This window comes from Myotis brandtii, unplaced genomic scaffold, assembly GCF_000412655.1.
Source record: "Myotis brandtii unplaced genomic scaffold, ASM41265v1 scaffold59, whole genome shotgun sequence".
Classification (NCBI taxonomy): domain Eukaryota; kingdom Metazoa; phylum Chordata; class Mammalia; order Chiroptera; family Vespertilionidae; genus Myotis; species Myotis brandtii.
The window spans coordinates 2,518,355-2,533,326 of record NW_005370223.1 but is presented as its reverse complement, the minus strand read 5'-3'; the positions used below and the strand labels follow the sequence as shown (position 1 = coordinate 2,533,326).

The 14,972-nt window shown below is 37.9% G+C and overlaps 1 protein-coding gene across 1 annotated transcript in view; it reads right to left on the bottom strand.

The window, feature by feature from the left end:
- Positions 1 to 622: 622 nt before the first annotated feature.
- CPQ (carboxypeptidase Q) overlaps positions 623 to 14,972 on the bottom strand; it is a 298,177-nt gene continuing 283,827 nt past the window's right edge. The window contains exon 7 of the mRNA XM_005879253.2: positions 623 to 1,130. Within this exon, the coding sequence (XP_005879315.1) occupies positions 967 to 1,130 (164 nt within the window). The 3' untranslated portion in view covers positions 623 to 966. The remainder of the gene's footprint in view (positions 1,131 to 14,972) is intronic.

The window sequence follows — 14,972 nt, the reverse complement described above, 5'->3', positions numbered from 1 at the left end:
AAATATTTTTCTGTTCATGTATGTTGTCCACTTTTCCCACTAGATCTTTAACATATTAATCATAGTTATGTTAAAGTCCCACTTTGATAGTTCCAATATCTGGGTTATCTCTTAGTCTAGTTCTCTTACTTGCTTTAATCCTTGATAATGAGTTTTTTTACTTATTTATTTGCATTTTTTGGTGTGTCTTGTAATTTTTTATTGAATACTGGGCATTGGGCATTGTGTGTGAAAAAATAGTAGCAGTTGTTCCCAGAGTGGATTTGACTCACTATTTTTGCTCTATGGGATCCTGTAAATATTATTTAGCCCCTCTGGTCCTTAGTACTTTTATCAGCAAATGTGAATAAGCCCCAACTTCATAAAATATTGTGTAAAATATATAAAACAAAAACATAGTGTAATTATTTATCTGGTGACAAACTCTAGTACTGTTCTTTAATAAGGCAATGAGACTATATATACTTGACTTTCTTCCTGAATGGTGACATTTTTTTCTCTTAATTAAAAAATCCATATCTTTGTAAATATACAAATTAGAAAGCCAAATGCCTCTATACATTCCATTAAGACCATACTACAATTGTGTATTCCTCTAATCCTTCAATAAATAACAAACAAATTAGTGTCACATATCTGATTTAATGTTCATAAATACACTTATAAAAATTAGAGTATTTCTAGTTCCAGTATTCTACTTTAAAAGCAGAAATAATATTGTTTTACAGGTGGTATAAAGAAATGCCTCCACTGTGATCCCTACCATATATTGATTTTATGAATCATTCCTTATTTTATAAACAGAGGATGTGGAAAGTATCAGAAAAGGTAGTAATAGCATGAAAAACTGTGTTTTTTGAAAATGAATCAGATGAAATTGTTAGGTGAAGAAGGGCTTCCTGAAGCTGAAGACCCTGGACTCCTGGCTAGAAAGGGCCAAGGTGCTTGCCCTATTTCTTGTTCTTGCTAGGACCTAGGCAGCATTTCTTCCATGTCTGCAACGACGTAAGAGACAACAGCCCAAACAGCAGCAGCAACATTCATCTGCTTTGGATCCATGGCGGTCATGGTGTCTCCACGGGAGTGATGGAAGGAGAAATATTTATATAAGTCGTCAAGTAGACTGGCGCCTGGGGAGAAAAGAGGACGAATTCTTAGTGAAGGATTTTGACAAAAACTGCTGCATAGCTGATCAGAAACCACTGCCACTCCTTTTTGCTTCATTCTTGCCTGCTCCTACTCTCCAGGCCACAAAGGCAAAATACTTTCCCAGCCTCTCTTGCAGCAATTAAGTGGCCATGTGACACCATTCTGACTACTGGGATATGAGTGGAAGGCCATAGGAAGGTTCTAGGAAAGTCTTTACTGACAAGAGAGTCAGGCAAAAACCCTAATGATACATGAAAGGTAGATGAGGAGTTTGAAGTTACCTGAGACAAGAAGCCCAAACACTAACAATGGCAGAGTGGAAAGCCAGAGGGGCCTGGATTTAGAAAACATTGCTAACCCAAGGATCAAATTCCTAATATCAGTTAGAGTAACTGATACCAAAGTCTTCATATTTATAAAACGCTTCAGGGAAGTAGCAACTTGGAATAGAATCTGGCATGCCTCAGGTTTTCAGGGGAGGTGATACACCATTTCCTTGGCCTTCCTTTGGCTGCCTACATGTATACTAAAGTCCCAAGTTCCTTCTGGGTGGCTTATGCCCTCTTCTCACTCACGTGCTGAAGCTGTAAAAAAAAAAAAATCAATCAATCTATCTATCTATCTATCTATCTATCTATCTATCTCTATATAAATGAAACGACAGTGTCTTTTTTTGTATCTGCAAGGATGCAAATTCTGTACCTCCCTGGATACAAAAGAAGGTCAACACTCCTTTGCTCAAGTTTTCCCTCTCAAATCATTAATTTACTTTCCGTGAAATTCCCTGGCAACCTCCAAGGGCACCAGCAGGAGTCTCTGCCCTACTTGGAAGCTTTCTTCTCACTCAAGTGAAGCTTTTCTCTTGTTTCAGCGGTGGATTGGAGCCTCAACGAATTGTTGCTAGCTCATATTCATCCTTCAGAATTCACTGGGTCCATTTTATGGACTCCAATTGTAGTGGTTTAGCCTCTGGTTTTGTGTTTATTTACTGTTTTATGAAATATACACACATAAGGTTGTAGAGAACATAAATGTGTATTATAAAGTACATAATTCAATGCAAGAAAGATATTACTACTATCTTCAAAGCCTATTTCATGAGCCCATGTCCACCCCCGGGTCCCATTCTCACCACCTGTAGACACTTTCCTCCTTCCAGTGATCACTATCCTGTCGTGCTTCTGTGTTAATTTTGTTGAGTGTGTGTGTGTATATAATTTAAAAATGTCTGCCTTTTGAACCATATACTACAGATATTATTTCTGTGGCTTGCTTTTTTTGCTCAATCATATGTAAAATTTGCTATTGTATATAGCTGTAGTATTTTCATTTTTTATTGATGTACTATCTCATTTATTTACCCATTTCCTTAACAATGGGCATTTACATTGTTTTCAGTTTTCTGTTATTATATGCTGCTATCAGCATTCTCTAGGGTCTAAATATAGGACTGGAATTGCTGAGTTATGTGGTATGTGTGTGTTTAATTTTATCATGCAATTTCAAAATGTTTTCCTTTGTTATTTATACTTTCACTGTCAATATATGAGTCTTTCTTTTGCTTCATATCCTCTCTAGCGCTTGGTATTATCAAGCTAATTTTTGCTAACTGGTGTGAAATAGTATCTTATAATTTAATAAGATGGTTTTAATTTTAGAAAGCAACAGTAATGAAAATTCTGTGGTATTGCCATAGGGAAAGATAAGGTGGTTTTAATTTTTAAAATTAAATTTTTAAAATTATAAGGTGGTTTTAATTTTAAAAATTGTTGAGATTGGGTATGTTTATATATATGTTGTATATATATATATTTGGTCAATTATGTTTTTTGTGAACTATCTGTGCCTTTGCCCATTTTTTAATTGATTTGTCTTTTCTTATTCATTTGTAGTTCTTGACATACAGTATTTTAGATACTAAACTTTTGTTAGCATTATGTCCATAATTTCCCATTTTGTGGCTCTTTTTACTCTGGTGAATATTCTTACTTTTAATGCAGTTGAATTTATGAATCTTTTCATGCATGATTTTCACTTTTTACATCTTAAGAAATCCTCCTTAACCTAATAAATAAAAATGAAAAACAAAACTTTAAAAGTTTTATTACATCAGAGAATATAAGTTCTTCCATTTAAAATTGGAATTGATTTTTTGCATATAGTAGGCTTTATTTTTCATTTGTTCCAGCAGAATATACTGACTTAGTACATCTTTTTTCTACACTGATCTGCAATATCAATTTTACAATATATCAAGTTTCCTTATATGTGTGGGTGTATTTTGGGGCTTTCTAATTTTGTTCCATTGGTCTATTAGTCTTTCCCTGTGGCAATCCCACAGAACTTTCATTACTGTTGCTTTCTAAGCCTTGTTTCTTCTCTTCCCTCTCCTTCAGAAGTGCCATACTATTCTTGACCATTTGCTGTTCCAGATAATGTTTAGAATCATCTATATATATAAAAGCCTAAGCGACCCTTACAACTGGACAATAGCTATGATACACACTGACCACCAGGGGACAGACACTCAATGAAGGAGCTGCCCCTGGTGGTCAGTGTGCTCCCTCAGCCAACCTTCCGTGGCTGGCCAACCTCCCACAGTCCCTCCCCCTGGCCGGTCCCAATTGCTGGCCAGGCCAAGGGACCCCACCCATGCACGAATTCATGCGCCAGGCCTCTAGTTTAAAATATTACAAAACGTTTTTGAATTTTGATGGGTAATTATATTAATCTATATGTCAATTGTGGAAAAATTAACATATTTGATTAGGATACGGTTTTCTTATTCATGAAAATGGTGTGTTTCTGTTTAAGTTTTCTATAATGTCTCTACAGTTTTGTAATACAGTTTTGCATACCTTTTGTTAGTTTTCTTTTCTCCATGGTTTCTACATTTTGCTAATTGTAAATTACACATTTTTTAAAATTTTGCACTTCCTGTTTGTAGCTATTCATTTTTAGCATCAAAGATATCTCTGATTCATAAATTGGCACATGTTCCTTTATTTTCCTACACCACGGGATAGTTTGTATAAGATTAGAACAATTCATTTCTTGGCTATTTTGTAGAATTCCTTACAAAACCATCTAAGTCTGATTTTTTTTTGGTAAAAAATTTAATGATTCACTATTATCTTGATTATTGGGTGATTCAAGTTTTGTATTCTTGAATTAACTTTGGGAGTTACATATTTTAGGTATTTATGAGCTTTGACTAAATATTCAAAATGATCATAAAGTGGTTAATATCCTGTTTTTATCTTTTTTTATTAAATTTATTGGGGTGGCAATGGTCAACATGAACATATAGGTTTCAGGTGTAGGTTTCTATGTTATAAGATCTGTATATTGCACCATGTGCTCACTATATATATATATTTGTTAAATGTCTGCAGCATCTTATCTCTAGGGATGCCATTTTTTTTGTTCCTGACATTGGTTATTGGTGTCTTTTCTCTTTTTTTGTTCATCAATCTTGCCAGCAGCTTGTCAGCTGTATTAGTCTTTTGAACAACAACAAAAAGAACACAATTTTGGTGTTTTTTTTTTTTAATACTTTCTATTATATAGTAGTTTTTCTATCATTGATTTATACTCATTTCTATTATTCCCTTCCTTCTTTTTTGGGGGGTTTATTCTCTTTTCTCTAACTTCCTGAGTTGGATGCCCAGTCTATTACTTTACAGACCTTCTTTGTCTCTAGCATAAGAAGTAAGGCTACAATCTTCCCTCTGATACTGCTTTACTATCTATATCCTACAGTTCAGATGAGTATTTTCATGATTATTCAGTTCTAAATATTTACTAATTCTCAGCTTTTTTCTTTGATTCATGTGTTAAAATGTGTTTGTCAATTTTCAAAAGTATGGGGTCTCCTTAATTATTTTTCATTATTTCTAATTTAACTGTTAGGGAATGTGGGCTGTACGATACAAATTCTTTGAATTTTGTTGAGGTTTTTCTCTATGGGCTTTGTCTGATCCATTTTTATAAATGTTCCATGTGTTGAAAAGAATGTGTTTTCCGTATATTGCATATGTCCACTAGATCAAGCTTGTTAATTGTGTTCTTCAAATCTTCTAACTCCTTACTGATTTATTATCTATTTGATCTATCAATTTTGAGAGAGATGTGTGAAAATGCCCCTCTGTGATTTTGGATGTGATAATTGTTCTTACAGTTCCGACGATTTCTTTTTAACACATTTCAAAGGAGCACACATATTTAGAATTGCATCTTCCTGGTCAATTGAACATCTTTATTAATACGTAGTCATCCCCTTCATTTGTGGGAATGCTCATTATCTTGAAGTCTGGTTTTTCCTGATATTCAAGACAGCCACCCCTGCTTCCTTCTGCAGAGTATTGGCCCAGTATGACTTTACACATCATTTTAGTTGAAGTCTTTCTTTGTCCTTACGTTTTTAGGGGTTTCTCTTATAAATATTTTAAAATTGAATTTTAAAAATCTAGTCTAGAAATCTTTTATTTTGAACTGCAGAGTATAAATCATTTATGTAGATTGTGATTATTGTTATATTGGATTCATTTACATCATTTTAGTTTTTGCTTTATATTTGTTTAGTTTTCTACCTTTCTTTCTTGCCTTCTTTTATTTGATTTTCCCCCCTCTCATTTACTTTCTCACATTACTAGTTTGGAAGTTATAGACTTTGTTTCAATTCTGTCAGAGACTTTAGAAATCATAGCTCACATATTCATCTTAATAAATTTAAAGTTGATCAATATCGTATATTAGGTCATTAGGGTCCCATACTGTGTCTTCTATCCCACATGCACTCACTATCTATTAAAACATACACTCTAGAAAAACAGAGAGAGATTGGCCGAGACCCTCACACAAATGCTAGGCTTTAGAATTTCCTAACCCCTATAGAGTCTCACTTTGTCATTTTTTTTATCTCTAAAGACTCCCCTTACTTTGCCTCTTGCTAAGCCATGCAGGGCAAGGAATCTATCTATGAACTTCTGGTCTACCACATTGCCAGAGCTCTCCTCTCCCAATCCTTTACTTCCTGTGCATGGATTAGACACTTCATTGTTCCTGAGCCCTCTGTTGCCTCAGGATGCTAACTTTTCCCTAGCCCAACCCAAGTTTTAAAATCTTTGTACCAAGGTTTTCCCTACCTATCCCCACAGACTTCTTGCTCTGGAGTAGAACTGGACATATTTTACACTGAGGTCAGCCCTGGTGCTATTAAACACACCACAAGCCAGTGAGGTGAAAAAGAAGTATAAAATAAAGCTCAACTATCAACCTTGACAATTAATGGCTCAAATATCCAAAACAGGGTGTATAAAGCTGCCAATTCCTATCAAACCCTTCACCCATGTTGAGGAGGCTTCTTCCTCTTCACTGATTTTTCTTTCTAAATGAATAAAACATGTTTTCTGTGAGCCAAGGAGCTCAGAAAGAGTAGGATCTCACCATCACCCAGTCTGATAACATAAACCCTTCAGTTAGTGGAGCCAAGGTCCACAAATGTTCATAAGGCTCAATTCAATTCAATTGGATAAATACTTGAGTTCCTGCAGTATTGTAGGCAATAGGCTAAGGACTGTGGCAGATGAAAAGGTAAAAAAAAAACAACAACAAACACCACAGTCTCTACTCTCAAAAGCTTATTCTGCAGTGTGGCAGAGAAAATGTGTCCACAAGTAGTGATAATGGAGCCAGAATATACTGAGTGCTACCAGGGAAGGCCAAAGAAGTGGTGGATAGCTCATGTCGTTAAATGCCCACATCTCACACCTAGACCAGGTCCCGTGCTGATGCTCTCCTTAATTCTCGTGTCATGATCTTCACTGTCCTTTCTTAAAATTGATTATTTCACATATGTTTTTCACACTATATGTAAGCTCCCTGAAGGCAAGGCCTGTATTTTGTTCCCCACTCTGTCACCAATGCCTAAAACATAGCACCAAATAGAAGATGAATGCCTATATGTTGAGTGGACAACACTGTGGTGATTGCCCAGAGTGGGGGTGGGGGAGGAGGAGGGTGTCAGGGAAATAAACAGTGGTGGGCGGAGATTTGACTTGGGATGGTGAACACACAATACAGTGTACAGATGATGTGTTATAGATTGTACAAATGAAACCTGTATAATTTTGTTACCAGTGTCAGCCCAATAAATTCAATAAAAAGGGTAAAAAATGTAGTCAGGGTGAAAAAAAAAACACAATAAGGGATGATGAAGTACTCCAGGGCTAGCAACAAGGACAGCCTTTACCACACGTATGTCTAAAAGGGAAAAGAAGCAAGCAGCTATAACTGCAGTTACAGCTGTAGGAGAGGGTCACCAGGGAAGCCGGGGTGTCTATAGAAGCAGGGAACCAGTCCCCTGCTGTGGCTCCCTTATCCTACGGGCCTCCCTTTGGCCAAACCCAATCATAAACCTGAGGGCAAGTGTGACTTGTTAATGCAGTCCATAACAATAAGCCTCCAGTATAGGGTAGAGAAAGGCGAAAATGATATAAAGTGCAAAAGAGAATATCCAGTGCAAGTGCTTGGGGTGGCAACAGACGTCCCAGCGAATAGCGTATGAGAGCATCCCAGTTTCAGTGATGTGGGGAGTAGCAGGTTAATTATTGGCAGATTAAGTTGGTAACCAACTGTGGAAGGTCCTAAATATGAGGCTGGAAATAGACTAAATGTAAGTGGGGATCCATGGGGGACCCATGGGTAGGAAGTTGGGAGACTGGAACTGCTCCTTAGGAAAGCGCTCCAGAGAAACAAGGAGGACCACAGAGGTGAGGAGACAGCTGGGGAAGATAGTTTTGGGTACAGGTAACAAGGACCAAGGCCAACTGATGACATTCCAGCCTCTGAAATTCTCGGGAAAGCATGTGGCTGAAGATAACCGAACTTCCCAATGCAAAGGCCAGAATCCCATATTAAAACCAGAAGTCTCGATGCCATGAGCTCACAGCAGACCCAGGGAGACCAATGTGGGGGTTTGCTTTGGTAGTAGCTGGAAGCATTTAAACTGAAACCATGACATTTCAGAAATAGTTGAAGCTGGTGCAGACCATATGCTTCCTGGATCCCAGAGAGTATCAGGTGGATGTAAAATTCACGTACAAGTTAAGGACAAAGTCACGGAGCGGTGGATGGAAGATGAATCAGAATTGTGGAGGTCAAGAGACAGGAAGGACCTTTAATTCCAACAGAGTGTGGCTCACTTAGGGCTGTTTTCCTCCCATTCCGTGCTTCTTAAAGACACTGCCTGACAGAAAAGGCTCCAAATTCTGTATTGAAAAAAATAAAGGCAAGAAATATTTGTGCATGCCCCCTTCAGGCCTCGGAAATTCCCTTTCTGTCTCAGACGGAAAGAACTTGACTGTCAGATGGGTGGGAATTTGGCTGCCTCCCTGTAGAACTAGTGACTTAAGAAAGGCATTTCCTTAGAGATCATCTAAGTTCCCCTGAACGTTTTACAAAACTAAAACAATTCCAGAAAATCCGATATCACCAACGAGAATGCTGATAACCACAGGAGATACGCGGGTGGGCCTGTTGGCTGCTTTGCAGCTTTGTCTGTGCAATTCCAAGGAGACGTTTTATCAGTGACAGCTACTGATCTAAAAGACCAGCGCTGAGGGAGAGCTTGCATTTCAGTTTCTGAGAGCACCTGACATCCAGAGTGGGGGGAATGCTGGCTGTCCCCAGGGATGAAGTGCATGGTGTCTTTTGACAGGTAGATGAGCTCTGAACAGGGAATTATCAAATGGTTCTTAGAAACAGGAAGCTGGCAAGAAGGAGCCTGTTCTGAAGGCTCAAATTCACATCCTGGAAACAAACTACAGCACGAAGAGGGCAGTTCACTGTCAGGAACTGGTTGGTAAGGGAGGCTTAGCATTTAAGGATGTGCAGACATATCCTTAGTTTGTCAGTCAAGGAGAAGTTGGACCTAGGCGGGGAGATTTAGCTTAGAGAAGACAGGGGTTGGAATCACACAGGCCTGGGTTCAAATTCACTCTTCTGCTAAATAACTGGGTGACTTTGGGCAAATTATGGAAAGCCATTTAGCCTTAATTTCCTCACTTACGAAATAGGGCTTCTGATACCCGACTTTCAAGATGCTTAGTAGGCACTCAATTAATTTAATTATAGATGTTACATAACCAGGAGGATGATCAATTAAATACAATTGAAGGACTTAAAATTCTAACTTAACAAATCAAAGTTCTGACGATTGTTCTTCAAGATGAGACAGCTGGACTGTGAAGTATACTCTGTATGACCACATTTCCATCCTGGTTTGGATTATTTTTCTTTCTCCTCCTCCCCTTCCCCCTTCTTCCCTCTCCTCTCTAAAGCTTTTTTTTGTAAACATTCATCTCAGAAAATATTTTCCAGCTGTGTGACCGGGTGATGATGGTCCAGAGAATATTGTAAGAAATAACCAACATGCCCCATATTGTTCTCGCAGATTCCAATCTTTACAGAGAGATCCCAGTAATGACTGGTCTGTGCGGGATATGGGAACAAGATTGAATACCTGCTAATTCCCGGAGAGAAGGGTGGGTAATACACAGAGTTAGGAGGGTTTTCATGTACACAAATTAAGCAATTTGTGTTATGTGAAGTTTTTGAAAGACATTTGAAAACTTTGAAAGTTTACATTCAAGCCTGTTATTTCAGTGCAGACATTGGATGCTGCAAAGTTGCATAAAGAATGCACTCACAGGCAAGCAGCTGTGGAAAATCCATTTCTCCTTTATAAACATCTTGAACGGTCTGGCGTATGCAATTTAATTGCAATAGAATGTATTACAGACAGTCCCCCAATCATAATAATTGTGGAGTTAGAAAAATATTACGGTCTTAACTTAGACCCTGCAAGAAAACTTGGTCTCTCTAGAATCTATGAAATCTAAAAATACATTTAAAATTTAATTACAATTATTATTATTTTTTCAGCAACATTATCAAAAAACGCCATTACCAAAACAATTAGAAAATCAATTCATGGAATTTGTAGACATTTAATGTCTTTTTAAAAGGGGCAGTTTTATCCCTACTGCATTAAATCTCATTGAAAATCAGAGTGAAAAGCAGTTAATTAAAAGCTTCAAAACCCATAGTTCCCCAGAAGAGAAAGCAACGTATAAGAGGGAAAAGAAGAAACAGTAAAACAAAGAAAAGGACAGGAAAGGAAATGGAAAATATCCCTGATGAAAACTCCATGGCAAGCATTATAATTTTAATTTCTAAACTCTCAACCTACCCAAGCATCTCCAAGCCTGTGCTAAAAAGTTTCAGATGTGCTACTAAGCCCCTGAACCCTCTCTCTCTTCAGAAAACTTGGAGAAGTTGCTGGGATAATTTTCACTGTGTAGTTTGGGTCAACACCAATATACTTGGAGAACCTCCAGCTCACATGTACCTGAACTCTGTGATAATGAGTCATCTTTCCATGAGGCTGAAGAACTGTATGGCAACAGTAAGACTAATCACTAATACGCACAGTTGGGACTAAGGCTATTTGTTGATTGCTTCCTGTGTGCCTACAGCTTTTTGGAGATTTCATTTAATTCTCCCAGTGACCCCATGAGAAAGGGGATTATGTGTCATTAACAAATGGAAAATAGTTTTAAGTAACTTGTCTAAGGTTATACAGTAGGAAGTGGTAGAGATAGGATTCAGGTATCTTTGATCTCAAAACCATGCTCCTAACTGATTTTCTGTACTTTTTTTCACTGCCCTATCCCAGGAAATCTATAATTACTTTTTCCCCCCAGTGGAAACTATTGGCATGACTCACTCCATTTGTTGCTCTGGTCCCCCCATCCCCATTTTCACCTCATGACAAGGAGATGGAAATTCAAGTTGCAGTTATCTTGGGCCATAAAACAGAGTGTAGACTTGAATTAAATTCACACAGTGGACTCAGGCAGCCTAGGGTTATGTATCAAAAGATGAACAGCAGAGCCCTGCCTGACACCAAGTCCCCACCACTGGCTGGGCTACACTTTGCAGGGACTGGCAGTCCTCCTCATCGTTGCTGGCCATTCTATCTAAAACCCACTTCTCTCTCTGATCACTCAGTATTCCCCTTACCCTGCTGTTTTCTTTTTCATAAGACTTTCTACTACCTAAAACTATATTATTCTTGTAATGGTCTTAATATTTTCTGTCTGTCTTTCCCATTAAATGTAAGCTCCATAAGAGCAGGGACTTTGTCTCCCTAATCCCCAATGCCTGGCACATAGTAGATACTCAATAATTATTTGTTGAATCAATTTGTTGGATAAAGGAGAGTTAAATATCTAATGGGGCAAAAGCAAAAAATACATCCTACTTTCTGGGGCTTCTATTCTGTACTCTTGCCTTGTGGAATGACAAGTAGAACTATGCAATATGTCCCTATACCTTTCATCACTGGTATGGAAATTACCCACAACTTGAAAATAAGGCAAAAAGGTGGGCAGTACATACTTTCAATGTCATTCAGGGGCAAAGTCCACTCAAAGGTTATCTAGGAGAATGTACTTAGATTGACTCACAGCTTACTATTGATTAAAGGTTCTAGACTTAGTGAAGGAAAATGTAAACTCATAAATTTTTGTCTAGTAGGGATGAAAATGATTTCTTTCCCATGGGCAGATAATCTCAAAGGTTAGCTTATTGTCCTCTAAGACATTAGCCAGTTTCATCTAACCTAACAATCTTATTCTAGTATTTCTTTATTAAATTACATAAACCTAATTTCTCCAATGCTCTGTAAATTGGTGTTAATGTCTGATCCCATCATTAATTATTTGACATGTGCTTTTATATTTGCATGAAATTCATGATTTTACCTTTTATATAAATACTAGAGGCCTGGTGCATGAATTCATGTATGGGTGTGGTCCAGCCAGCCCAACCCCATAGGGGCCCACTGGGCCTGGGCTGGCGGAGGGGAGGGGCCGCGGGCGGTTGGCTGGCCAATTGGGGCCTGTATCAGGCTGGTTGGCTGCCCCAGTGCACATCATAGCCACTGGTTGTTCCGGTCACTGGGCTTTTATATATATAGATATATGTCTCACCCGCTAATATCCTTTCTTTCTTTCTTGACTTGACTCACACCTTTCACATGGAAGTCATGATTTTTTGTTTTAGAACATTATAATTTAATAGCATCCATACAAACCTTGAACAATCACGTTCATATGTGATAGGGCCTTTATACTTGAGTGCAAAATTTCATGTATGAGTGTGTGTATTCCTTGCTTCATATAGAGCTATTAAGAAACACCCACACAACTCTTTCCTTCTACCTGGTTTTGCAAGACAAATTGACATTGACATTTCTTCTGAGAGGGGTAATTTTGAGCCTTACTCCTGTTTATATATCAGTTTCAGTTTATTATTCTCCCTTTGTCCATACAGAACTTATTGCCCACTCTTCTTTCCTAGCCTGATGTCAATAAAGTTCCCACCTGTCTGAGCCAGGGTGACTCCTTTAATAGCACCCTCCTTAATGCCTTTCTGCAGTTCTCTCCATACCTGAGGGCTGATGCTCGCTAGAAAACATCAGTAAAAATTGTTTCCGACAGAGCACACTGTGAGAATATTCAATGCATATGGCTCTTTGACTTGCAAAGACTCTAAAGATTATTTCCAGGGTGGAGTTTCTAATGCAATCCTTAAAATCATCATGGTTTTTAAATAATTGTGTTTAAATGGACAGATTTTTATTTCTGGCTATAGATACAAAAAGGTGACAAGGCTGTCGTGCAGTAGAAGGCAGGTGTTAGTAGATGTAAACCTGTCATTCATTCTTTCAGCAGAGACAAAGGAATGGACAAGTTGGACATATTGCATGGGCAGGCTATTCTATACCTACTTCCCATACTGTACAGTGATAATTCTGTCAAGCTGGTTGAATGACCTGGTAGAGCAGGAGTCCCAATTTTGTCACCTACTGTTAAATGATTGTTTTGTTGGCCGACAGGTTGATAGGGATATGTTCATTCATAAGAGAGGTCACAAGGGAGACGCTATGAACGTCTGACCAGTGATTCTCACTTCCACATGTCCAGGCTAATGGATTTATAAAATCCAAGGTCAATTATTAAGCACTTAAGCACATAGTTATAGGGGGAAAGAAATCATGGCTTTTGTAAGAGGAAGCCTTGGCTTGTTTTTCCAATCTTTGTAATACTTAAAGAGGTAAAAAAATGTTGTGAGCAGGGTCAAGGAAGGTACTTTACTGACAGTCAAAAATATTGAGTTGTTGTGGGGTTGAAGGGAATGTGAATAGAAAAATAACTGGCAATGAGACAAAGAATAGAAACAGCAGTGATTTCTCTACAAAGAGGTCCACCTGAGGATTTGTATCACTTGGATAGTCTTGAGAACCCGAGAAGGCTCTTCCAGCTACCTGGATCTCCATTATGCCCCCAATAAATAGGACTGGTTAACACTGTCACCTTCAAAGCTGATGAAGCCACTCTGGGTTACATATTGAATGAGACTGTTATGTACTCAATAATTTTAGGTCATGCAAAGGTGGGCAGCTAAGCCCTCCACACAATGTCTCTGGGGGCCATTTTCGTAAGTAGAATTATGGGTTGGACAGTTCGAGAGTAGGCACCAAGCTTGGCTCTTTTCATTTCTGGATACCATAGTGTCAAGGTCACAAGAAGCTATACCACAGAAGACAGGAAATAAATATATTGAAGAAATTTTACTGCTAAAATCCCATCTGAAAAGATGAAGTATTAAAAATATAATAACATTTAAGTACTAACGAGTAGCATGTATCATGTCCAGAAACCAGGGGTATGGTGCCCTGTGAAGCAATTTAGAGGCACCTCAGGACAATGAAGAAAACTGATCTGGGACTCAGAGCCTCTGGATTCCTGTCTGTTCCCCATATTTGTTTATGTGTCAGACAGCACAGATTTATCCAAAATAAGTGTGTCCATGCTTCTGTGTAAGGCATTTGGTTACAAAAAGATGAAAAACTCCTTGGCTAATGCTGCAAAATATGAGTGAAGTTTTCTTCAACTCGGCTTCCTAGGAAAGACGACAAGGAGGACAGAAACATGCGGAGTAATCCTTGCCTCAAACCCTACTCTTTGAAAGTGGAGCAAAGTTAGATGTGAACAATGGTAAAAAATGTGGTGAATGTTGGCTTAGTTATTCAAATATGCTTTCATTTATTTATGTGAATAACCTTTTTTCTTTCTTAGTCACCTGGCAGATTCTAATTTGGCAGCTAAATGCATCCTCTTTAATTGACTAACTCTTAAAGGGATGCAAAAAAAATTTTTTTATACACAACTTCTAAAATATAATCTCCTAAAAAATCATTATGCAGCAGGAGGAAAACAAGGAACTAAACATGAAAAACTTGGTGAATTCCAAAACAAAGGAAACAAATATATAAGAAGGAGCCTGGGAAATGAATATACTTTTAATGCAAATGCATTTCACTTAATCTAAAACATCAGTTCAAGGAATATCCATTAAATACAATGCTCATGAAAAGATCCTGGCCCATGGCAGTCCATTTATAGGAAGTTGACAAGGCTGAGATGCAAATTTAACATTTAAATACAGCTAAATACCCAAAGCTATTATGGTTGACCCTCATTAATGTAATTTTTGGGACAATCCTTGTAATGAGGAAACAGTGATTATTCTCAGTAGCCACCTAAAATATAATTATAGTGCATTTGATTAAATGCTTCTGTGGTGAGATAAACTGCAATTTACACATTTCTGGGTGTTCTCTAAAAAAAAAAAGGCTGATGATGATAAAGGAAGCTAATGCTACTTTGTGGGGTAACATGTCATTAGCTGTT